The sequence below is a fragment of the Felis catus genome, chromosome A2 (assembly GCF_018350175.1).
Source record: "Felis catus isolate Fca126 chromosome A2, F.catus_Fca126_mat1.0, whole genome shotgun sequence".
Taxonomy (NCBI): domain Eukaryota; kingdom Metazoa; phylum Chordata; class Mammalia; order Carnivora; family Felidae; genus Felis; species Felis catus.
In genome coordinates this window covers 16,754,485-16,781,192 of record NC_058369.1, presented here as the reverse complement: position 1 = coordinate 16,781,192, position 26,708 = coordinate 16,754,485, and the positions used below count along the sequence as shown (strand labels likewise).

Here is a 26,708-nt window from a genome sequence, read left to right as displayed (position 1 = left end):
AAACATTAAAAAAAAATTTACACAGTACCTTTTTCCTGGGGTTAATTGTGAGGATTAAATTAATCTCTGTAAGGCATTTAAAATGGTGCATGGCACATATTAAGTGCAATATAACTGTTAAATAAATGTCCTCAAATATAAGACTATATAGAAGTTTTCTTAACTATTTATTTATTTATTTTGAGAGAAAGAGAGAAAGAGAGAGAGAAAGCACGAGTCAGGGAGGGGCAGAAAGACAGGGAGAGAGAGAGAATCCCAAGTAGGCTTCGCACTGCCAACACAGAACCTGATGCGGGGCTTGAACTCACAAATAGTGAGATCAAGACCTGAGCCAAAGTTGATGCTTCACCAACTAAGCCACCCAGGTGCCCCATTTTTTAATAAATATTTTATTTTTAAGTAACCTCTACACCCAAAACGTAGGGCTCAAACCAAGATCCAGAGTCCTTTGCTCCCAGCCAATAGAAGTTATTTTTAAGATCTTTAGAGAAGGGGTCAGCAAACTATAGTCTATGGGCCCAAATCTGGCCTGCCTCTTGTTTTTGTGTGGCCCATGAGCTAAGTGTAGTTTTTCACATTAAAAAAAAAAATTTTTTTTTAATGTTTATTTATTTTTGACAGAGAGAGACAGAGCGTGAGTGGGGGAGGGGCAGATAGAGAGGGAGACACAGAATCGGAAGCAGGCTCCAGGCTCCGAGCTGTCAGCACAGAGCCCAACGCGGGGCTCGAACTCACGGACCACAAGATCATGACCTGAGCCAAAGTCGAATGCCCAGCCAACTGAGCCACCCAGGCGCCCCATTCACATTTTTATATATTTGGGGCGGGGGGAGGGAATCAAAAGGAGACTAATATGACATGTGAGAATTATATGAAATCCAAATTTCAGTGTCCACATACAGTTTTATTGGAACACAGACTTGTCCATACAATCTCAAAGTTGAGTAGCTATGACAGTGACCATTGGCCTACAAAGCCAAAAATATTTACTGTTTGGACCTTTATAGAAAAAGTTTGCAAGGGATGCCTGGGTGGCTCAGTTGGTTAAGCATCTGACTTCAGGTCATGATCTCACAGTTCGTGAGTTCGAGTCCCATGTCGGGCTCTGTGCTGTCAGCTCAGAGCCCAGAGCTTGCTTCAGATTCTGTGTCTCCCCCTCTCTCTGCCCCTCCCTTGGCTCGTGCTCTGTCCCTCTCTCTCTCTCTCTCTTAAAAATAAATAAACATTAAAAAAAGAAAAAAATAATAAAAAAAAGTTTGCTAATTTCTGCTTTAGAGTCACAGGGAACACATATTATGAAGAGGGACGTGAATACATTCTCTAGAAAGGAGAAGATACCGATTGTAACTTAAGAACCCCCTCACCTTACATCACACCTGATTTGCTGGTATTCACAGACTCACTGAACCAGTATGAACTGTCTGCACTTTGTGGATTCAACACTGAGATAAACAGTATCTTATACAAAATGCTCCTTTTAAAAAAGGAAATGAGCTAAGCCCGATATAGAAGCATTCACACTTGAGCCATTAATGGCCTGGTATGGGCCTACTCACCACCAATGTCATTTTTTTTTTTTAAACTTCAGTTTCTTAATCATAGTTACACAATTATTCTCTCTTTCTGCCCCCACCCCCACCCCCATGGAGTTTAAATGCTAATCAGTTTCAGCAATAAAGCAGCCTTGTCCATCAGAAATGGAAGAGGTGGACTGAATGGAGATGCCTTGAAGCATCTGTTTTCCTACCTCAGGTATCAACCAAACCCCTATCTTATGCAGCAACTGCCAAACACAAAGTCAGCTCAACCCAGCTCTCTACCCCTAAACAAAATCTCATTCAGATTTTAGACAAGTAAGGCTATTTCATGTTGGAGATATGAAGCCTCAGTCACAAGCACTGTATTTTTGTTTTTACCCCCTTAGTAGACTTCAGACTCCTTGAGGGCAAAAAGGGTCTCCTACATCCCTCACATAGCTCAGTAAATAGTCATTGGTATTAAAATACCAACTCTATCCTCAACAGCCACTCAGAAAGTCAACAAACAATTCCCCGTGAAAATAAATCAACTGCACATTCAGAAAGATGGCAGTTTCACTGAAGGTTATAGTCAAAATGGACAGCAGGTTCTCTTGGTTAAATTTAGAAAAGCCTATCAAAAATTGAGCAGGAGGGGCGCCTGGGTGGCTCAGTTGATTAAGCCTCAGACTCTTGATTTCGGCTCAGGTCATGATCTCACGGTTCGTTAGGCTCCACGCTGACAGCATGGGGCCTGCTTGGGATTCTCTCTCTGCCCCTCCCGGGCTCTCTCTCTCTCTCTCTCTCTCTCTCAAATTAAAAAAAAAAAAAAAAAAAAGACTGAACAGGAGGCATGATTTTCTACTCATGTCCTTCAAATTTTTCTTACATATATAAATAGGTACAGTAAGTCTGCAAATAAGTGTTAACACTTGAGGGCTACTGCCATGACAATATGTTTATTATTATTATTTACCTTTAACTAGATAGCCATATAATTAGGTAACTATGTATACTAATAACATATATTAGCTATCAATGATCTGTAATATAATGATGATCTCTTACTAAACTATTTTAGGTTACTTGAAGGTTAACAGAAAACACTTGTGGCTTCAACACATGCCACTAAAAACCTTCCAATAGACTCCCTCTCGTGTCAGCTTTGTCTAGTGCTCCTTACCTTCTGGGAACTTCCATATTCATTCCAACCGCACTATACAACATATGATTTAAACCCTAACAATGAGGCCCTTCCTCAGGACTTTTCAAATGAGAAAGAGGGACAATCCCCCCCAGGATAACAAGGGCCCATCAGGTGCTCCACCACCCTCCATGTATGAAAAACCAGTCTGCAGCGGGAGGAGCGCATTGAACATGCAGGGAAGGTATCTTGACAGCATTTCAGTCCCCAGCACATCATCAATACTGTCTTTTCTCCAGTTGGATTACATGAGCCAATAAATGGTTGGTCTTGCTGAGGGTAGTTCTGCTATTAAGAGCAGAGTTCTGAGCACCGTGATCCAGAGAAAGCCCCGAGGAAGATCAGAAAAGGCGGACCTTCTTTCCCGGCTTTAGTAGATGGGTGGCTTTAGCTCTGACTGGGCCCTTGTCGTGCCTCAAGGCCCCCATTCTGCTCACCAGTCAGGTCTTAAGGGATTACAACACTCAACACAGTAAAGAGAGGTCATTTCTCCCCCCAACTGATGTGTGGATCTGATGCAATTCCTAACCACAGCGAGATTATTTTTATAGATACAGACAAGATTCTTCCAAAATTCATATGATGGGAAAAAGAACTAAAATATCTGAACCAATTTCGAGTAATAAAGTGCACGCAAATGGTCAATATGCACATGAAAAAATGTTTAAAATTATTAGTCATCAGGGAAATGCAAATCAAAACTACGATAAGATACCACTTTACACCCACAATGATAGCTATTACCAAAACAAAACAAAACAAAACAAAACAAAATAACAAGTGCTGGTGAAGATGTGGAGAAACTAGAAGCCTTGTGCACTGCTTGTACTGCTGGTGCAAATATAAAATGGTGGAAAAGTTTGGAGGTTCTTCAGAAAGTTAAACATAGAGTAATAATATGACACAGCAATTCTACTCCTAGGTATATACCCAAAAGGATCGAAAGCATAGTCTCAAAGAGATATTTGTATGCCCATAAATTCACAGAAGTATTCACAATAGCCAAAAGGTGGAAACAGCCCACCCCAGGTCTCCATCAATAGATGAATGGGTATACAAAATGTGGTATATATACATACAATGGAATATTAGTTAGCCTTAAAAAGGAATGAATCAAGAGAATGAGAAGATAAGCCACAAAAGGGGAGCAAATATTTGCAAAGGACCTAACTGATAAAGGGCTATTAATCAAAACACACAAAGAACTTTAATTTTTTGGCATTTATTTTTGAGAGACAGAGAGAGGCAGAGTACGAGCAGGGGAGGGGCAGAGAGAGAGAGGGAGAGGGAGAGAGAGAGAGAGAGAGAGAGAGAGAGACACTGAATCTGAAGCAGGCTCCAGGATCTGAGCTGTCAGAACAGATCCTGATGCGGGGCTCAAACCCACAAACCAAGAGATAATGACCTGAGCTGACTGAGCCACCCAGGAGCCCCTCAAAACATACAAAGAACTCTTAAAACCTAACGATAAGAAAACAAACAAGTGAATTTAAAAAACAGGCAAAAGATTTTAACAGACATCTCAGCAAGAAGATACACAGATGGCAAATACGCATATGAAAAGATGTTCCATACCATGTCATCAAGGAAATGTAAATTAAAAAAAGAGTATCTCTGTGCATCTATTATGATGGCCAAAATCAAAAACACTGAAAACACCAAATGGTGACAAAGATGTGCAGCATTGGGAACTCTCATTCGTGCTGGTGGGAATGTAAAATGGTATAGCCACTTTGGAAGACAATTTGGCATTTTCTTTAAAAAGAAAATTTTTTTAAATCTTTATTTACTTTTGAGAGAGGGAGAGAGAGACAGAGCGTGAGCAGGAGAGGAACAGAGAGAGAAGGAGACACAGAATCCAAAGCAGGCTCCAGGCTCCGAGCTATCAGCACAGAACCCGATGCAGGGCTCAAACCCACGAACTGCGAGATCATGACCTGAGCCCCAGTCGGACGCTAACCGACTGAGCCACCCAGGTGCCCCTAATTTGGCATTTTCTTATAAAACTAAACATATTCTCATCATACAATCTAAAATCACACTCCCTGAGATTTCCCCAAAGGAGTTAAAAACCTATGTCCACACTAAAACCTTCACGTGAATGTTTATAGCAGCCACATTCATAATTACCAAAAGTTAAAAGGATATCCTGAAGATATCCTTCAGGAGCTGAATGGATAAATAAGCTGTGGTCCATCCATCCAGACATGGAATGTCATTCAATGCAAAAAGAAATGAGCTATCAAGCCATGAAAGGATGTAGAGGAAGTTTAAAACGTATATTGCTAAGTGAAAGAAGCCAATCTGAAAAGGCTACATACTACAGGATTGCCAACACTCGGGAAAAGGCAAACTATGGAGACAATAAAAGGATCAGTGGTTGCCTGTGGGTGTAGGGAGAGAGAGATGAAAGGTAGAGCACAGAGGGGTTTTAGGGCAGTGAAACCATTCTTTATGATACTATAATGGTGCTTACATGTTATTATATATGTCAAAAATCACAGAACATACGCGACTAAGAGGGGGCCTTGATGTACACCATAAGCTCTGATCATGATGTATTCGTGTGGGTTTGATTATGACAAGTGTACCACACTCTGGTGCAGGAACTGATAGTGAGGGTGCTGTGTGTGCTGTGGGGGTAGTGGGTATACGGGAAATTTCTATACCTTCTGCTTAATTTTACTGTGAACCTAAAACTACTCTAAAAAATAAAGCCTTTTATTTAAAAAAAAAATTTTTTTTTAACGTTTATTTATTTTTGCGACAGAGAGAGACAGAGCATGAACGGGGGAGGGGCAGAGAGAGGGAGACACAGAATCTGAAACAGGCTCCAGGCTCTGAGCCATCAGCCCAGAGCCCGACGCGGGGCTCGAACTCACGGACCGCGAGATCATGACCTGGCTGAAGTCAGATGCTTAACCGACTTCGCCACCCAGGCGCCCCTAAAAAATAAAGCCTTTTAAAAAAATCTTAAGTATAGAGACTTTTATAACTCCCAGGGTGCCTTCCTGGCTCCCTCACCCTCATCCTGTGTAAATGATTATTTTTTTCCATATGTGGCAGTAAAGATGGGGTGGAAAGCTTTACCTGACGACACAGAGCCATTTCTTTCTCACAGTCATTGCTACTCTAAAGACTCGAAGTTCAAATTTTCATATGCAACCTGGTTCATATTAACACTATTCTAGCCAAACTAAATTATCATTTATTGTAGAGTGCTGTTTATGAAACTCTATAAAAGTGATGTCTGATTGTTTTGTATCTTTTTAAAAGTATATAAATTGTTGAAGGACACTAAAAAAAAAAAAAAAAAAAAAAAATTTAAGTAAATGCTGCCCCCAATGTGGGGCTTAAACTTATGACCCCAAGATCAAGAGTTGCATGCTCTACTGCCTGAGCCAGCCAAGTGCCCCAAGTCTTTTTCTTTTTTTTTTTTTAAGGAATTAAATTAGAATACATACTACAATGTGGATGAACCTTGAAAACATTATACTAAGCAAAATAAACCTGACACAAAGGCCAATACTGTATGATTCTACTTACAGGAGAGGTCTAGAATAGGCAAATCAGAGACAGAAAAGGAGGCTCAAAGGGTTACAGGGTTCTGTTTTGGGTGATGAAAAAGGTTTGTAATAGACAGTGGGCGAGGGTGATGGTTATACATTTTAAGTGTATTTAATTGAGATAGGGAGACTGAAGGATTCCATAAACATCTGCACTTTACTCCTTTTCCTACTTCTATTCTTGCTAGGACCTAAACGTCCACCCCACTTTACACAGGCCTTATAAAGCAAATAGTGTATGTCCTCTTGTAAGTAAGGGACAAGGAGTTAATAATGATTTCTTTAGAATAGATAACATCTAAGGAAGAACCAGATGAGAATGGCTGGGAAGCCCTCGTATGCGCATTTCAGACCACCACAGCTCTGGACATCTTGACACCCAGGCCCTATGGCTCCTGGGAATAACACCCGGGCCCTCCTCTTTGTTCCAACCAGTTCCTGGATGCGTGAGTGGACACGTAATCCACCACACCACAGTCTTCAACAAAAACCCCAAGACCATGAGCAAAGACGAGACTCCCTCTTTTCCCTTCTGAGTCTCCGGGATTCTCTGTACCTGCACTCTCTCTATACCTTCAATAAACTCTACTTTCACCTCCTGCTGGCTTACATTTAAAGTCCATCCATCCTCTGGGTCTCTGGACCCAACTTGCTGGCATCATAATGACAAATGAATTATACATTTAAAAATGGTTTAAAATGTAAATAATAATAATAATTAAAATAGTATAATAAAAGGATAATGTGGGAGGAATCACTCTCTCCATTTCAAGATTTACTATATAGCCAGAATAAGTAGTGTAGGGATAGGGACCTTGACCAATGGAAGAGAACTAGGAACCCAGAAGTAACCCCACCCAAGTATGACCAACTGATTTTTTTTTCTTAGTAGGCTCCATGTCCAGCATGGAGCCCAAAGCAGGGCTTAAACTCACAACCCTGAGATCAAGACCTGAGCTGAGATCAAGAATCAGACGCTTAACCGACTGAGCCACCTGAGCATCCCCCGCCACTGAATTCTGACAAAGGTACGAAAACATCTGTACCTCAAATGGAGGAAAGATAGGTCTTTTCAGCCAATAGGGCTGAGCAATTGGAAATCCACAGGCAAAGAATAGAACTTCAGCTTACACCTCAGCACACACAAAAATTAACTCAAAATGGATCATAGATTTTTAATTTTTTTTAAGTTTATTTATTTATTTTGAGAGAGCAACCAAGCACAAGTAGGGTAGGGGCAGAGAGAGGGTGAGAGAATTCAAAGTAGGCTCCGCACCGTCAGTGCAGAGCCCAACACAGGGCTTGAACCCACAAACCAGGAGACCCTGACCTGAGTGGGGACCAAGAGTCGGACGTTTAATTGACTGAGCCACCCAGGCACCCCAGATCATAGATTTTTAAATGTAAAACTTAAAAATATAAAACTTAGATGAAAACATAGGAGAAATTCTTCAGGACCTAGGGCTTGGTAAAGAGTTATCAGATAGGAGACCGAAAACTACAATCCATAAGGAAAAGATTTAATAAATTAGACTAAATCACAATTTAAAACTTTTGTGCTGTGAAACACCCTCTTAGGGGAATGAAAAGACAATCTACAGATGGGGAGAAATATTTGCAAACTTGCAATATAAATAAATTTTATTTGCAAATTAAATACAGGCCCAATTTCCCTGGGCCTCAACTTTATCTGCTATGAAATGGGGAGACTTGTATTGACTTTAAGAAAATATTTTTGGGGGGCACCTGGGTGGCTTAGTCAGTTGAGCATCCAACTTCAGCTCAGGTCATGATCTCATGGTTCATGGGCTCGAGCCCCACTTCAGGCTCTGTGCACTGACCTCAAAGGAGCCTGCTTTGGATTCTCTGTCTTCCTCTCTCTTCCCTCCCCCACTTGTGTGTACTCTCTTGCACGCTCTCTCTCTCAAAAATGAATAAACATTAAAAAAAAATATGTTTTTCAAAAAAGAAAGAAAATCTTTTTTTTTCAAAATTAAATGATACAAAAGAAATAAAAGCATTTTTTAAATTAAAAAGACACTCAGGGGTGCCTGGGTGGCTCAGTTGGTTAAGTGGATAAGTGTCCAACTCTTGATTTCGCTCGTCATGATTTCAAGCTCTACTTTGGGCTTCCCGCTGACATCGTGGAGCCTGCCTTGGACACTTGGGATTCTGTCTTCCCTCTCTCTCTGCCCCTTCCCCACTCGGATGCACGTGCATGCACTCTCTCTCTCTCAAAATAAATAAATAAACTTAAAATACTTTATAGGGATACTCAGCAGGATCTCACTTAAGAGTTCAGATCTTGGATCTTGTCCTTTCTCTGCAGGAATCCAAGGACAGGGGATCAGCAAAGAGTATGTTTTCTGTATGGTAGGAAAAGGTTTCCCCAGAACTGAATAAGTGGCAAATTATCAGATTCATTACAAAGGCAGACCAGGCTAGTGTAGAAATCCTCTCACTCTGAGAGGTGTGGGATTGAAAGAAAAATGAAAGTATTATTATTTGCAAATTACACTTGTAAATTTGTATTATTACTTGCAAATAATACTATTTAATAATAGGACTTGATGCTATTTAACACTGTATTTTTGACCTATTTGCCAAATGTGAGTCCATCTGACAAAGGACTCCTACCTCCAATACACAAAGAACACTAAATGCACAACAGTTGTCTAACAAAAATAATCCAACGAGAAAATGGGCAAAAGACATGAAGAGACAGTTCATCAGAAAGGATATACAGCTGGCAAATAAATACATGGGATGTTCAACTCTACCACCCGTTAGGGAAATGCAAATTAAAGTCACAATTAGATATCACTATATATTTAACACAATGGCTACTATGAAGAAAGTGGTAACACCAATTGCTGGTGAAGATGCAGAACTCAGTCACTCATTATATTAGTCAGGGTTCTCCAGATAAACAGAAGTGTTGTGTGTACGTATGGGGAGGGAGCCAGAGAAAGGAGGGAAGGTGGGAGAGGGAGGGGAGGTTGATTTTAAGGAATTGGCTCACACAATTACAGGGGCTGGTAAGTGTGAAATCTATATGGTGGGCTGACAGGAAGGAGATTCAGATCAGATTTGATGTTGCAGTCTAGAGTGTGAAATCAGCACTGGCAGGCCCCCAGGTGGGAAAATCAGACAAGGTTTTTATGTTACAATCTCGAAGAATTGTTTCTTCTTCAGGAAACCTCAGTTTTTGCTCCTGAGACCTTCAACAATTTTATGAGGCCCACCCACATTATGGAAGGTAATCTGCTTTACTCAAGGTCTACCAATTTAAATGCTAACCACATCCAAAAAAATACCTTCACTGCAACATCCAGACTGATGTTTGGCCAAACAACTAGACACCACAGTCTAGTCAACTTGACCCCCAAAATTAACCATGGTATTCATACATGCCGGTATGAATGTAAAATGGCACAGCCACTCTGGAAACTAGTTTGGCAATGTCTGTTAAAACTAGAAATCAATTTACTGGATGACCCAGCAATTGTACTCTTTGGGCATTTATCCCAGAGAAACGAAAACCTACCTTCATGCAAAATCCCGTAAATGAATATTCATAGCAGCCTTATTTGTAGCCCCAAACTGGAAAGAACCTAAATGTCTTTCAATGAGTAAACGGTTAAACAAAACATGGTACATCCACACCACGGCATACTAGTCAGAAATAGTAAGTAAAAAACTATCAGTACATTTAACAACCTGGATGGCCCTCAAATGCATTATGCTGAGTAGAAAAAGTCAATCTCAAAACGTCACGTACTTCATGATTCCATTCATACAGCATTCTTGAAATGAGAGAAGCAGAACAAATTAGTGGCTGCCAGAGATCAGGGATGGAGGGTGGGAGGGGGATGGGTGTGACTATAAAGGGGCAGCACAAGGGAAATCTTTGTGGTTACAGAATGGTTCTATACTGTGGAGGTCACTCTGTATGTGGAGGTCACGGGCAACCTTGACAAGAGCAAATGGTGGCGGCCTGACGTAAGTAACTTACCTATCTTACTAAATCATGAGGTCTACCAAGGGAGCAATCTTTGTATGTTTCCTGAACTAGTTCTGGCAATGAACGCTCAGTATTTGTTGAATGAATAAAGTTTCTGAACGAATCAACTCAAAATATAATGGAGTCTGTCATGTCAGTCCCCATTTTGTTGGGCTCCCTATTGCCTACAAGTCAGATCCAAATCCCGAATTAGCCTCTATCTACCCCAAATCCCCCACCATGCCTTTCTTCTCAGCTCTTGGCAATTCCCCTAAATCACCCTATTTCCTCTGCTGGGATCCTTATCCCATATTTTTCTGCCTGGTGAATTACTGCTCATCTATGAAGATCCAGCTCAAATGCTCCCTCTTCTATGGGGCTTCCGAGACTCCCAGGCAGTGGGCATCCCCATCCTGTAGTGCCTGGTACCAGCCTCCAGCATAACTTGTAGCATTTTTATATTGTCTCTAATGAATGTCTCCCCATCCGGAACGAATGTTCTTCCCGCAGAAAGGAAAGGCTATGATGTCCTAGCACTTAACACAGTAACTCATTGCCAAGTATACTTAATGAATCCCAGAGCCCATTTCATCTAAGAGATAGCTCTCAGTCTTTCATCTGAGATACAAACAAATAACAAAACTTCTGATGAGTGCCATCTCTTCTTTTTAACCTTGATCTTTTGGCTCAGGACTGACAGAGCTGGTGGGAGGAAGGCACTGAAGCATCAAGAGGGTTACTATCTAGGGGCCCCTGGGTGGCTCAGTCAGCTGAGTGTCTGACTTCAGCTCAGGTCATAATCTCACAGTTCGTGAGTTTGAGCCCCGCATCAGGCTGTCAGTGTAGAGCCCGCTTCAGATCCTCTGTCCCCATCTCTCTCTGCGTCTCTCCTGCTCACACACTCTCTCTCAAAAATAACCTTAAAAAAAAAAAAAAAAAAAAGTTCAGTGGGTTACTATCTAACCTTATCTGGAAATTCAGTTAGCTGAAGTAAGAGGCTCAACAAAAAGATGGTAAAGCTTAGGGACGACCAGAGGAGGACCTGGTGTCCAGGCTGACAGTGCAGTCCCAACCCTAGAAGAAATAAACAAGCCACACTATGGTTGCCTTGTTCAGGTGCATTTCTAACAGGGTGGCATGTAAGGAAATGAAGGTAGGGGGTGTGTCCTTTCATTTTGAATGCTGGATGACCTGCCCCCAGCCCAGAACATGGGCTGAGGGATGCTAGTCCATCCCACCAAAAGGAAAAATGATTAGTATCCCAAACCCACAGGGTTGAGAAGCAGACAGCAGGCATAATAAAACACACGGGGTTCAGTCTGGGGTTTTGATGGCATCTTAAAGCTCACTGTGTGAAACCCTCTATTGATGAGCTATAGGGAGCCCCCACTGGCTAAGTGACTCCGGAAGGGGGTGAGGGAGGAAGTGGCTGACCAGCTAGGACTAAAAAAAGACGTGGGCCATGGTCCCATAAAGAGCCAGGAAAGAGCCAGCTACAATATTCAGGCCTGTCCCACTGCTTCTAAACCCTCCCCTGCCTCCCACCATGTCCAGCAAGGTAGAATGGGAGAGAGGGAGAGAGGGAGACAGGAGGGCAGAGTCCCTAGAAACCACTGAACATCTAACTGCAACAATAGCATGTGATTTTCCAGTTCCTCACCAGTCCAGACTCCTCACCACTAGAATTCCAGGAGTTCAGTGCACACGCACGCACCTCCCCAATCACACCTTCCACCTCTACGTCTTACTTGTTCAAGGAACATCCTCTCTGTGCACTTTCATGCCTCGGCCCTTGAACAGGCTCTCCCCAGCCTGGAATGCCTCCTCCCACAAAGTCTGTTTGTCAAAGTTCTATTCATCGTGCAGGGCACCAATCGGACACTATCCTCTCCATGAAACTATCACAAATCCTGTGAACTGGAAATAGCTGCCATTCCTTTGGCATTCCCTTAGGCCTCTGGTAACAGCTGGGCACTTACAGAATTTACCACACTCCACCTTGTCTCATAATTAATTATGGGTATCCATCTCACCCACCGATCTCTCAATGCCAAAGTTAGGGGCTGATGCCCACTCAACAGCAGGGTGCCTCGTGCACTGGCAAAGCACCATGCACAGTTAGGCACTTCATTAATATGTTGACTGAAGGAGCATCTCAAACATAACACCAGGGGCCCTTTCAGATAATACAGCAAACACTTTTGAGCACCTGAAACATGCTAAGAACTATGTTGGATAATAGAGGCTTCACAGGCCACAGGAGCTCAACGTCTGGATGGGAAGAGTGAACACTCAAGCACGTCTACACTGTGTTCAGTATGGTAAGGGGTGCAAAGTGTGAAGGCAATGCTTCTCAAATTTTCATGTGCACAGGATGTAAGAACCACCAGATTCCGGTTCAGCAGGTCTGAGGTGGGGGCAGAGAGCGTGCATTTCCAACGAGCTCTCAGGGGACATGGAAGCTATCAGTGCAAGGGCCATATTGTCAGTAACAAGGGGGTAAGGTACAACAGAAGAGGGAGAGATTGACTGCACCTGGAGGGATATGAGAAGACTCCAGACAGACGGGATTTCACACCACCCCCCACTGCAACAGGGCAGCGCAAAAGAGAGAAGGTGGCACAGGCCTGTGCCTCACAAAAACACAGATTGGCAGGGAGGCAGGAGTGCAAACTTGTGACCACAAGACAATGCTGAACAGAAACAATGCAGCGTGCCTTAGGAGAACAGAGGAAGGAGTGTTTGGCCACTTCTTTCCCCTTAATTGGGGAAAAAAAAATATGAAAGGAGCCTTGCACACGGGTAAGAATGCTGGCAGATGTGAGCGATACTCTAAGCCAGAAGAATGCGGGAGCAAAGGCTTGCAAGTTGGAGAACACAGATCACAAAGACACAGTCGGCAGGAGGAGCCTACAGACGACTAGGAGAGAAAGGCAGAGAAGGGCCGGTCTGGTGGAATGTGCATATCAAGGATGCCGCTGGTGGCCCTAAAAAAGTCAACCAGGAGTAGCGGTCAGCACCAACAGGGCATGCTTAAGCTTCTCTTACGTCTCACAGACACAGTGGCAGATTTCTGTGAGCAGCTTAGAATAATCAGAGAAGCCGTTAAATCAGCAGTCTTTCCTCTAATCCCACCGAACACCAGCCACCACCTGCTGCTCCTGCACTCCCACCAGCCAGTGGCTTTCCCCAGATGTCCTGCTGACTTAAAAGTACAGCCGATGGACAGGGGGAGAAAAGACAAGCTTTCCCAAACAGGGGTAGGAGCACCTTTTAAACCACCAGGAGTTCTACTTCCTGTTCCCCTGACAAGTTTCTAACTTCTGATGTTCTCTGTGGTGAAGAGAAGTTAGTTACTTCAAGAACAAGCCGGGGGCGCCTGGGTGGCTCAGTCAGTTAAGTCTCTGACTTCGGCTCAGGTCACAATCTCACGGTTTGTGGGTTCGAGTCCCACATCCAGCTCTGTGCTGACAGCTGGAGCCTGCTTCAGATTCTATGTCTCCCTCTCTGCCCCTCCCCTGCTCATGCTCTCTCTCTCTCTCTCTCTAAAATAAATAAACATTAAACACACACACACACACGCCAACATTGGTCTCTCTAGCTCTGGCCAGAGAGCTCATGTCTCCTGAATGGGAGAAGGGAAAAGTCCAAGTGAAATCCTGTGCTCTCTCTTCACCAGTGAATAATTCAGTCACAGTCCCTGCCCTCTCCCTACGTTTCTTATGTGCACCCCAAACACCCTGCCCTGATTCTAAACTCATAAACCAATAAACGAATAATTACTGTCTAGCTTCATTCACTCACTCATTCATTCATTCATTCATTCATTCATTCAACAAGTATTCACTGAGCCACACAAGGAACTATGTTGGGCCTGCGGATCTACCTCTCCAACCTTGTGTTCTTCCACTTGTCACCCAGGTCACTCTCTTCCTATCACACCAGCTGCCTGGTGTGTCCCCAAATACCAAGTATGCTCCTGTCTCAGGATTCTGTGCTTGCTATTCCCTCTGCCTAGAATACTTTCCCTTAGATATGCTCATGGGTCATTCCCTCATTTCATTCAGACCTCTACTCAGCAAGGCTGGTTCTGGTCCCTCTGACAAAAACAACACCCTCAGTCCCCTTTATCGGGCTTTATTTTTCTCCATAGCACTTACCACCACGGGACATTTTATACCTATTTATCTGTTTATTGTCTGCCACTCCACCTCCCACCAGAACGTGAGCTCATGCTCACGGAGGCGCTGCCTACCCTGCCTAGGGCTGCTTGCTCAGCACATGGAACAGTGCTTGGCACGCGGAAGGCGCTGACATATCTGCTGAGCACACTGCTGAATGAGAATGGAATGGGAGGTCACTCACAACAGGAGAACGAATGATCAGACCAGAGCCTGGGGAGAAACAATCTGGCAGCTGCACAAGGACCACTCCCTAAAGGGTCTGTAAGAATTCTCTCAACACACTACTCCAGAAATCCTGGGTTTAGGGAAAAGATGAAGAGGACCTGAATTAGGACAGTGGCTTACTAGACACATTACATAGACACATAGGTGAATAATTCAGTCACAGTCCCTGCTCTCACGGAGTTATGATATTGTAAGTAATGTCATTATTATTGTGATAAATGCCATAAAATATACAGAAGAGAGAGAGGATGAGCCAAAGCCAATTCCAGAGCTTCCATTCTACCTGACTACATGGATAGTGTGCCATCCATACACAAAGTGAACAAAAGAAGAGATAGTTTAGGAGGGAAAGAGCCTTCATTTGAGACATAATTAGCATGAGGATCCACAGGACAGGTGAAACGCAGGTCTAGTATTTAGAAGCAAAATAAGCAAAACAGAGATACTGATTTGAAAGCCACTGTAATTTACAGATTATGCCAACAAACCCTTAGTGGGAAGACAGGTTAGCACAGTATGTTTTGCTGGTCCTCAGAACAGCTCTGTCAAGGTTACAGGACATTTAGATTTTACAAATCAGCACAGGAAAAATAAGCTTACGACACGTGTGCATCACTTTAATATGTATCTCTCAGAAATCGATTCCTTTTAAGTGACCATTTGAAGTGCAGCTCCAGGGCTGAGCTAATAAAATCTGGCTCTTAACAGCTGAGGCAGCACACTACAAAGCAAAAGAACAGGAGAGATCACCCCTCAGTATCTGTGTTTCTCCTCAGTGGGTCTGGACACAGAGCCAGATTCTATCTTTAGTGTCTCCACAATCACAGCACTACAAGCAGTCTCACGTGCCCACCTGGCAACAAGTCTTCTTGAGCTTACTAGCTTTTTAAAAAATTGTGGTAACATACACATAACGTAAAGTTTACCATTTTTTTTAAAATTTTTTTTCAATGTTTTTATTTATTTTTGGGACAGAGAGAGACAGAGCATGAACGGGGGGGAGGGGCAGAGAGAGAGGGAGACACAGAATCGGAAACAGGCTCCAGGCTCCGAGCCATCAGCCCAGAGCCTGACGCGGGGCTCGAACTCACGGACCGCGAGATCGTGACCTGGCTGAAGTCGGACGCCCAACCGACTGCGCCACCCAGGCGCCCCTAAAGTTTACCATTTTAACCATTCTTAAGTGTCCAGTTGAGTGGCGTGAAAGACATTCACATTGGTGTGCAACCAGCCCCACTATCTGTCTCCAGAACTTTTCCATCTTCCCAAACTGAAACTCTGTCCCCTCCTCCCAATCCTAAGCAGCCCCCACTCTACTTCCTTTGTGCACTCTGGTTATGTCATTCAGGTGGAATCTTACGGTGTTTGTCCTTTTATGAACGGCTAGTTTCATTCAGCATAAATAAAGTCTTTAAGGTTCATCCATATTGTAGCAGGTGTCAGAGTTTCTTCCATTTTTAAGGCTACATAATATTCCATTGTATGTATGGAATATGATTCCATCGTGTATATTTCAACAAAATGGAGTAAATTTTATCCATTCAACAGTCTGTGCCCCTTGGGTGGTTTCCATCTTTCAGCTACTGTGAATAATTCTGCCGTAAATATATAAAAATATCTGTTCTTGAGCTTGTTTTTTGGAAAGCATTTTTGTGTTCTGATCAGATATGCAGCACACTCTGCCCAGATGTATTGGGCCATATGTGAACTGTCTACTTTGCCTGCCGGCAGGCAGCCCCAACTCTGGCCCTTACCTTCACGGCCCTGAACACAGCCGGTCAGGTCCACTGGAACACAGGAGCCATCACGGTCTCCTCTGGCCTGCCATTCTGCAAGCAGCTAAGCATCCTCAGCTTCAACTGAGACAGAAAGGGAGCATGGTGTCTTTAGTTAATGCTTCAGAAACAGTCTGGTTCAAGCTCCAGCAGAGCTAACAAGACTTTAGAGATGCAAAATTTAACAGTAACTTCTCCTATGTCAGTTATTCAGTCACCAACCAGGATAGTCCCATGATCCCCTGCAGTGAGCTGGAAAAAGAAAGTGCTTCACTTCGGGCTCATTTGTACTCTTTAACAAGAGATGCTTCCCACTGCTAGATACCGTGTTGAAACCGCAGAAGTATATGCTGGGGCAATAAAGCAAGTGGAGCCTACTTCAAAAGCCTTTGACTTTACAAAGGCCATATCACTCTACAACAGGGGTCAGCCAGCCACAGCCAATGGGTTAGGCCTACACCTGTTTTTGGTAGATAAAGTTTTAACAGGACAAAGCCATACCCATTTGTTTATGTATTCTGTACAGCTGCTTTGGTGCTACAACATCAGAGTTGAGCAGTGGCAACTGAAACTGTATGACCTACAAATCCTAAAATATTTACTATCTGGCTCTTTACAGAAAATGCTTGCCAACTCCTGGTTCACACATCTTGGTTCATTCTCTTCTCCCCCGCTGGAAACGGGTGATGTGGTCAGTGGTTTGTGCGGAAGGGGCCTCCCCAAACTGACTGTGGGGAAACTGGCTGGCTCTACACCAAGGAGGCAACAGGAGTGCCAACACGCAACAAATCAAGAGTAGGAAGGGACACGCCATGCTTGCAATTTAGAAGGGGCGAGGAACACACCTTTAGAAAGATGTGATCTCATTTTCCATCAACCAGCCTCTAAGCTGAACCAGGTGTGGCCAAGGGGCAAACGATGGAGTCTCATGTACAAAATAATAAAGGAACCACCTGCACTAAGAAGCACCCCCAACATAAGCTTCTTAAATTCACACAGCCGGCTGGCCAAGCTCCAGAAGCCTCAGGGTGAACCCCAGGAACACTGCTTGGGTGGTAACTGATTTTCCAGGATGCCTCCGACTCCCTTTCCCTCCCTACATCAGGCAGCAGCAAGTTCTCTCATCCTCTGCCTGGTGTCCAAAGGTAACAGCATTACCTACCACATTAACTTGAGGAAGAAAGAGCAAAACTGACTTTTCGATGAATATGAATTCATATCCCAAGTGCACACGTGCTCTCAAGGAGCACACTCTTCCTCTGAGGTCTAACTGTTCACTAAAAAGAAGAAAGGCTGGAAATGAACACAGACGCCTGGAAAAAGTCAGTAGAAAACACCAGGAATGAACGATATTCAGAGGCTCAAGTTTTCCAATACAGTGTCATTTCAAATTCAAAAGAGTTCACAATCCATACGTCCAAAAGACTGGCAGCATACCCATCACTGTCCTCCCTGCTCAAAAATGACACTGCAGATGGTGTTCCCTGCTCTGCTGCATAACACCAGCAGGGCAGGTGAGTAATCTGATAGAGGACGCAAAGGCATTCCTTCCACCAACAAACAGCTATGTTGGATCCCAGAGAATATAGCTTTGTGCCTTGGGCAGTCCCTTAATATCTCTAAGCCTCAGGGTTTTTTAATCTGTAAAATGAATGGCTTTGATAGAGGACCTCTACGGCTCCTTTTCATAGGATTCCTCCAGCTCTGTAATTATACCTGTGTAACACCACACACAACATAAAAGTGGCATGTATCAACAAGTTCTTACTTCACTTCCTGATATCCTTCTCCACATACTCCTTCATCACAAAATCAGTGTGAGAGAAACTTAGGCAAGATTCCACTCAAATGTGTGGCTTTTGAAGCCAGTCTCAATGAAAATTGCGTACTTGGGTTTAGTGGGTCAAAAGGAAATATTCTAACACTGTGCCTTTTACCCATGGAAAAGACATTTCTTTCCAGAGGATAAATTCTCAGATCTGGGCTCAAAACTTTAGCAAGGGCCTTGGGAAAAGGCTAGAAGACTGATGCCAGAAAACTGTTGGAGAACCATTCATTAGTGGTTGCAAATCAGGGTGTGTGAGAGAGAGAGAGAGAGAGAGAGAGAGAGAGAGAGAGAGAGAGAGAGAGAGAGAGAGAGAGTGTGTGTGTGTGTGTGTGTGTGTGTGTGTGTGTGTGTGTGTGTGTGTGTGTAGGAAGCTGTTCTCCTAAGCTGATGGATCAGTGAGTAATATTCAGGTTTGGTGACCCCATTCTGTCCTCACAAATAAAGAAAAAGGAGTATGTGAGGTGAGAGGAGAACAGACAAATGTTAAAGTGGTGGGTCTAGATCTTATGAATAACAACCCGTGGTGAGCACTCACTGAATCTGCTCAACTCGCTGGACGCACGTGAGCCTGACAGATGTGGTCTGAGCACTGGGCAGCTGGTGGCCCAGAGGAAAGGACATGAAACCAGCTGTTGGAAAGAGGGGCTAAGAGCCTTGACCGGACGCAAACCCCTCTACCTAGACCAAGCCTTCTGCTCTATGTTGCCAAGAAGTCCTGCACTGCTATCCTCCGTACCTTCAAGATAAAATGATTTGTCAAGTAGATGGACCATGGGTTTTTCCTAATAGGAGAACAATACTCAGCTGGATTCATGACCCATGACCCAAAGGTGGGCTTCAGGGGAATCGCGCCTATGACTGAATGCAAAATTTTGTATGCACATTTTTCTGGGAAAAGGGTTCATCATTTTCAGTTTTTAAGAAAAAGGTTCAAGTCAACATAGATATAGAATATGGTTTTAAAAATCCAGCATTATTGCCCTTTCTGTTATGCCTCTTCTTATTTATCCAACAGGTGCCCAAGGAATTTAAATTTCAAATATTTCCAAAAACAAAACTAAGAAAGGTTTAGGAGTTGGCAGTGAGCTTACAGACTGCATCATACCTGCTAAGGCTAACTTGCACACTCTCACTAAAACTCGGGAGGACAGAAAAGATGACATGTTGTTAAGGATGAGTGAGGGTTGACCTGAGGTAGATTAATCCACTTTGAATCAGCAGCTGGAATCAGTTCTGCCACTGTCAGTGACAGAAGAGACAACAGGAGAGCACAAAAGAACACTTGGCCAGGAGAACAGAGACCAGGAGTCCAGTCTCTAGTCCTAGCTCTGCCTAACTCAGTCTGTGACCTTGGACCAGTCCCTTCTTCTGGGCTTGGGTCCTCATCTGTAAAATGCAGGCTACTGAAGCAAAGCAGTGGTTTGCAAACTCTTTTAAGGCAATGAACGTTATGTTTAGATAAAATCATCCAGAATTCGTCAGAAGCTAAAACAAATTCAAAATGGCAGGTTGAACATACCCATTTATTTCCCCTCCCTTCTAGAAGCGCCATCAAATTATTATTCATAAATATCTACTGCTTACTGAACATTTACTACATGATTGTTTTAAGTGCATTAACTAATGGAATCCCTAACACACTTACTAGGTAGGTGATGACACCCATTTTAAAGATGAAGGAACTGAGTCACCAGTGTTTAAGAAACTTGCCCAAGTTGTCACAGCTAATAACTGGCAGAGCCAGGGTTCAAACCCAGGCAGTCTGGCTTGAGTCTGTACTATATACTACCTCTCAGACTGACTGACAATCAAGAAACAGCAAAGCTCCCAAGGAAAAAGAAGCTGAAAGAAAGAGGATATTAAAAATCACCAAATTTTGGAAGATGAGTAGTAGCTGATTTAGATGGAGAATACTGAGTGCTACAGATGGCAAGTCCCTGCAGAGCCCCCTCCAAAACTCAACTGTTGGAGACTCAGGCTTCCTCTGAAGGTGTGGGGATAAGGGAGGCTGCAATCAGACAGTACTGCTCCCCTCCACTAGGCAAGCAACTGTTCCGTTGCTGGATAAACGCTGGAGGTTTATCATCTGGACAGGACGAACTAGACTCCAAACTTGGGCAGCCAGGGAACCACTGAAGACGAGGAAGTGGCACCATTCAGGGGACTAAGTGAAAGTCTGCACATAGAAGCAAGAGCCCCCAGTCCCCTCCCATCACAAGGCTCCTCGAACGGTAACAGCCAAGGTTATTCCACTCAGGCAGAAGCCTGAATGAAGATCCATGGACTCTGAACACATCGCATTGAAAAGGTCAGGTCCATCACCCTACAGTTTTGGCTCTCAGAATGCAGCTCCAGGCCAGCAGTAGCATCACTGGAGAATTTGTCAGAAATGTAAATTCTTGGGCCCATGCCAGATGAATTGAATAAAAAATTCTGGGGTGAGGTCCAACAACCAGTGTGTGAACAGGGCACCGAGTGATTATAATACCTGCTAAAGATTGAGAAGCACTGCCCTATAAGGAGGACCACTAGTCAATAAACCCATCCCACACCAAAATGCTTCCAACCAGCTTTTCAGTACCCATTTATTTGGAAGATAGTCAGGAAACATCAGAAGTTTCAGGAAAGACTCTATCTTGAGGAAGAGAGAGAGAGACAGAGAGAGAGAGAAACCAAAACAGATTTCACAGAGCAGCTTTAGTGAAGGGGAGAGAAATGAGAGAGAGCCTGGTTTGTATGACCTCTCCCTGGCCTCCGACCTCACATTGCCACTGAGCTACTCCTCAGGCTGTACAGAAGAGTTAGAAAACCAGTGAAGCAAACACTCTCTAGGTCCTGTTCAGTTCTACTCTGTGCCTTTATACTTTATCCTTATGTGCCGGATGCTCGAAACTAACACAGCAATTTAGACGGACACTCTGGGTTGGAACTACCTCTGGTAATTATCTTGTCTCTTTGAATGAATAAATAGCATTTTAATGGAAAAAAATCATACGAGCATTGTTATGCCAAAGGCTTGTTATATTCTGTGTTTGCATTACATGCAGAGGCAAACTGCACTGCTTTATTTTATGTAGAAATATCTGTAATCATCCCCCTGTATCATACGCTTTTGCTTCTCTCTCACAGGCTTTCCATGGCTCACCCTTACAGCCTAAATCTTAATCCAAAAACCCTCCCCTATTACTGCTTTTTACCAGTCTCTACTCACCCTAAGTGTCACCGCCACAACCAGATCATTCTTGTGCTTACAAACCTCTAGTAGCCGCGACATCTACATGTAACCGCCTCATTTATATTTACTTCCTCTGACTCCTTTAGTCCAGCTCATTTTTCTCAAACCCCTTGGTTCCCCACTAAAGATCCTTTTCCCTCTCAGGCCACCTCATGCCTCTCCTGGAAAACTGAGCCCCCTCAAGGGATGAAAACGTAGGCCAGGCCTCATGCAAAGAACACCACAAATTGTCTCATTTAATTCTCACACTAATAAGAAGGCATCCCTATTTTTACATTTGGAACACTGATGTTTAGAGACATTAAGTAACTTGCCCAAGGTTACGACTAGGATTCTAATCCAAATCCTTCTATCTCCACACTCTTAAATCTACTCTCATGTCTCCAGAGGTCTGACTCAAGTATGGGAAGAAAAAAAGTTTCCTTAATTCTGCAGAAAATGAGAAGAGCAAAAGGAGCTCTGCGTGTGTGTGTGTGTGTGTGTGTGTGGTGTATATACACATACATATGTGTATATATGTGTATATATATACACATATGTATGTGTATATATATAAGTATATATACATATATAAACGTATACACACACATATATAAATATAGATACATATATACACATATGTATATATACATATATGTACACACACACACACACACACACACACACACACACACACACACGTTTTAGCGTGGTCTTCCACAGATGCTCAGAGCCTCAAGTCAAAGCCCAACAGGGAACACAGTTCACAGCAATCTCTCTCAACCTGGAGGGCTCCTGAGGGCTCAGGAATCTGGCCAAGGAGCAGCCCAGCATGCCTCCCCAGCGGGAATGGATGCAAAGCACAGGAGGAAGGCTGGCTCTTGCTGCCAGAATACCGGTAGGAAACAGGTGGTTAAGAGATCCCTCTCCCCACGCAGACCCAGTCCATCCTCAGAGACCCTTGTGGAGGTGGTAGTGGTGGTGTGCCTTCCAGTATGGGGTGGGGGGGGGGGCAGAGTAGATGCCCACCTCAAAAGATGTCCAGATATGATTTTAAAAGCTCCTAGGAAACAAGGTAGTAATCTAACGACCAAGGGCAAGCAATGACTCCTAAGGTGTAGCCTGCGCCTCTACAACAGCACAGCTAACTTCGAGGGGCACAAAGAAATGTCTATGGTGACAAGAGAAGGTGCTTCACTGGTGCCCATCAGAATGTGGAGGCGGCCACCGCCCCCTCCTCCAAAGAGGGGCTGCAAGTCCATTTTCTCCTATCTGACAGAAAAGGGAGGCGGCACCCCAATGTCTCCCACGCCGAGGGCCTCAGTCGCGCACCTCTTAGCCTTTCCTTCCAAGGGCTAAGAGGCTGTTCCTGTCCGTCTCCCCACTCAGCCCCAATCCCCTCTCCCACTCGGCACCTCTCTCTCCCCTACTCGGTCTCCAACCTCCTTGCCCCACCGCTCTGCCCGCTAGACCTCTCTTCCCCTACCCCCGCCCTTCTTTCCTCCCCACTCGATTCCTTATCCCTCAGCCTCGCGCTGCCCAGCCCTCGGTACCTTGAGCGTCACGTCGCACAGCTTGCCTTGCCGCCGGATCTCCTCCATGACGCCGTAGCCGCGACTAGGCAACTCGGACACGGAGAAGTGCACCAGATCCTCCAGCTCCTCCGCGCCGTCCTCCACCATCTTCCCCGGCCGCCGCGACTGCGCAGGCCTGGGCGGCCGGCTAGAAACCAAACGGGGCGGGGCGGACTGCCGCCGCGAGCACACGGCCAGAAGCAGACGGACCTGCACGGCCGCCGTAGTCTCGGCTGCTCTGCGCCGGAAGCTCCGCTGCCCCGCTTCCTGGTGCGAGCGCAGCCTTCTTTCCCTCGCTTTCCCGACCGTGCTGTCGCGCCTGCCGTTGCCGCAGTCTTTCTGGATTAACCTGTCCCATCTCCCGCCTTTCCGATCCGGCCCTGACCTTACTCGTGTCTCCACCCAGGGCCGCGGACTTCACTTCCGCCACTACCCGACACTTCCGGAATCTGCGGAAACGGTCCGTTGCCATGGCGGCTATGTACACAGTTCTGCAGCCGCGAATGCAGGGCTGCGGTCGCTGCTCCTGCAGCGGTCGCGCGGCGGGAGGGCCTCTGCCTCGGGAGCGGTGAGCAGCGACCACGCGCCGCACGGATGGGGAGAAGGGAGGCCCGAGAGGGGGTATACGCCCAGGCGGTGGGCAGCGGCTGGGATCGGAACACCGCCCTACCCGAGACTCCCCCAGCTTGGCTCGCTGATTTGTGAAACCCGAGCGGAGGAGGGGGCGCGGCATCGTGGGGGCTCTTTCAGGCTGGCTGCAGTTTAGGGTCTTCGGATCTAACGTTCCCCGGCCCCACGAGACCTCTGCGTCTCTGCCGAGGTTGAGAGGGCGTGAGGTGGGGGACCAGAGGTCTGCTGGACCCTTTCATACACGGCAGTTTTCGAACTGGAGGGGGCTTCGGGATCGCTAGGTAGAGCCCTTCGCTTTATGGATGAGGAAGCCGCTCCAAAGAGGGACAAGAATGGTCCCAAGTTCCACTGCCTCCCACACTCCACACAGGGGTCCGGTATGTTGGGTGAGGAAAAGGGAGAAGACCAGGTCTGTCGGGAATCGAGTCTTTGGTTTAGCCTAGGGCCGGGTGCGTTTGGACCCTGTTGTTTCGGGGTTCAGGTGCTGCCGCCGCTTTAAAACGATGAGGGTTCCATATGAGAGCGTCTGGTCTGGGCAGGAGCGCTGGAAGGTAGGGATTCACCTGGTGCCCACCATTCCAGCAGACGCTTCCTCTTCTTTAATCCAGCTTTCAGAAACGCTTGGTAGCAAATTCTGTTCATTCCCACCACTAAAACGAATAAGGAAACCACGAACCTTCAGGGAGATCTGCTGGTGGCCACTCCGAGGTTCATTTATTTACACCAGAAATATCTAAGGGTGGTGCCCATGAGAGAGAAGCATTCCCCATAAGATCCTGAGGGAGAAAACCCCTGCTAAAAGAGAGGGCATGGTGAGGGGCTGAATATGGCTTGTTGTAAGTGGTGCCTGGAAGCTAAGCCCTTCTGGAAGGGCTGTGGGCTCAGGGGCTGGATGTGGTGTGGGAGGGAAGTGACATATGCCCCTTGGGACTCTCTCAGTAGTGACCGAAGATGGACCCACATGTGGAGATTCAGCCAGCCACCCTCTGACTTCCAGCCATGACCATCACTACCAACCACCATTTCTTGAGTACCTGTTCTGTGCTGGGCACTGTTCTGGACATTGAGGGGGGATTCAAAAGAGAGAAAGCACAGTTCTGTCCCACAAGCAACTTGTAATTTAATTTGGGAGCGGAAACCCACTCAAATGATGCGGCGTAAGAATGGTAACAAGCGTTATTTCAGTAAGTGCAAGATGGCATGGGGTCTCTGAATGTCTGGGTGTTGAGGGGCTGCTGAGTAGGAGCCTTATAGAAGGAGTTAAGTTAATAGAAAAAGCTTGCAGAGCGCCTGGCTGGCTCAGTGGGTAGAGCATGCAGCTCTTGATCTTGGGGTTGTGAGTTCGAGCCCCACATTGGGTACAGAGAGTACTTTAAAATTAAAAAAAAAAAATCTTAAAATAGAGAAAGCTTGTCTTAGGTGGGTATGACTCCTGGCATACTTGAAGCTATGGATGTGAGCACGGGGAGGGTCTGGGGAGGATAGGGGAGCTGCATGTGCATGTGCATGTTGGCAAATTACAGGCCCCACTCTGAGGGAAGGGCGATGCTCAGGCTGTCCGTGCTGTTCCTGTGCTTGGTGGGTGGAGGCTTCCAGGAGGGAGGCCTGGGCACCTGCCACCTAGGCTGGTTCCTTTTAGAGGGCACCCTGGCCAGGAGGCTGGGTCCTCAGACCCAGAGCTATTGACCTTCAAGCTATTTGTGGCTCTTTATAGCTCGACCTCAATGTTGTAGACAAAAATTTTAGGACTGAAATTGGATAAGCCATCATCCTTGATCACCTGAATACTTTTCAGCTTCGTTTTCTAAAAATTGAAAGGTCTGAATGGTCCCATAGTGGCTGGGAAAAGACTTCCATGAACTAATTACTTGAGGAATGTAGCAAGCGGACACACAGTTCTCCAGTTGGCAGATGTGAAAGTGTCATGTTTGCTTATTTGATTTTACATCTGAAGGGCTTGTAACAGGGGTTAGAGTTTCGTTTGTCTACATCATTGAAACTGTAGACTGAAAGGGCAGGACCTGTCTCTATTTAATTTACTTCTATAGAGATATTTCACGCCACTGATGATAGTTAATATAATTGTAATAGGAAATCTACCGGTCATTGCAAGTTGTGTCTAGAAATATGTTTAATATCCTCAAAATCTATCAGGTAACATTCAGTGAGCCTGTCTTAGATAATATAGGGAAAATGTTAATATTCTTTATTTAATGTGCTTTAATTTTTTTTTTAATATTTATTTATTGAGAGAATGAGAGACAGAGCATGAGCAGGGGACGGGAAGAGAGAGAGGGAGACAGAGAATCCAATGCAAGCTCCAGGCTCCAGCTGTCAGCTCAGAGCCCGATGCGGGGCTCAAACCCACGAACCATGAGATCATGACCTGAGCTGAAGTTGGCCGCTTAACTGACTGAGCCACCCAGATGCCCCTTAAAGTGCTTTTTTTAAAAAAAGTGAAATAATTAACTGTATTTCAGAGAAGAAATCCCTGTCATGCATGATTTTTTTCTTTACAGTACAGGTCTTAACATTTCGTTTTTTAAAAATATTAAGCATCATAGCAGTTTATTAGAGTGCTTTGCAGTAGTTCAAACAAGCTATTTTTCCTTAATAACTGTGTTATTGCTCTTTTCCAATTTGAATATGAAATTGAATCAGCTCCCTATGTCTCATGTTTCCCTAACTCTTCCTAAATTCAACAAATTCCTTTGCTGGTTGTTGTTGTTGTTGTTGTTGTTGTTGTTGTTGTTTACAAAAGCATACAGGTGATTTCTTTGGCCTTAATTCCTCTTTCCTGCCCTATGAAGATGCAAGTTATTTTAGCACCAAATGCCTCATCTCTTATTGAACTGATTCAACCCCAATAGGAAGGTCAGAAGAGAAGTGTACCAAGCAGCATACATCCTGACCCTCAGGCCTTGTCCCTATTCCAAATATGTTTGGTACATTTGGAACATTAACGCTAAATGAGTTTTTAACATTCTT

The 26,708-nt window shown here is 44.8% G+C and overlaps 2 protein-coding genes across 13 annotated transcripts in view; one reads left to right on the top strand and one right to left on the bottom strand.

Annotated features, from left to right (window-relative positions):
* Positions 1–23,209, bottom strand: part of KLHL18 (kelch like family member 18) — a 55,493-nt gene extending 32,284 nt beyond the window's left edge. For 2 of the 3 annotated variants that reach the window (XM_006928698.5, XM_003982150.6), the window contains exon 1: positions 23,070–23,198. In XM_006928698.5, coding sequence (XP_006928760.1) covers positions 23,070–23,198 — 129 coding nt within the window. Of the gene's footprint in view, positions 1–16,453; positions 16,559–23,069 lie in introns of all 3 variants that reach the window. The other variant, XM_006928699.5, reaches the window with a different exon arrangement.
* A 201-nt stretch (positions 23,210–23,410) lies between these two features.
* Positions 23,411–26,708, top strand: part of KIF9 (kinesin family member 9) — a 55,305-nt gene continuing 52,007 nt past the window's right edge. For 4 of the 10 annotated variants that reach the window (XM_045049482.1, XM_045049469.1, XM_045049444.1 and 1 more), the window contains exon 1: positions 23,967–24,097. In XM_045049482.1, the coding sequence (XP_044905417.1) occupies positions 24,019–24,097 (79 nt within the window). In that variant the 5' untranslated portion in view covers positions 23,967–24,018. Of the gene's footprint in view, positions 23,659–23,961; positions 24,098–24,759; positions 24,905–26,708 lie in introns of those variants that run through there. The other 6 variants (XM_045049476.1, XM_045049474.1, XM_045049477.1 and 3 more) reach the window with 6 other exon arrangements.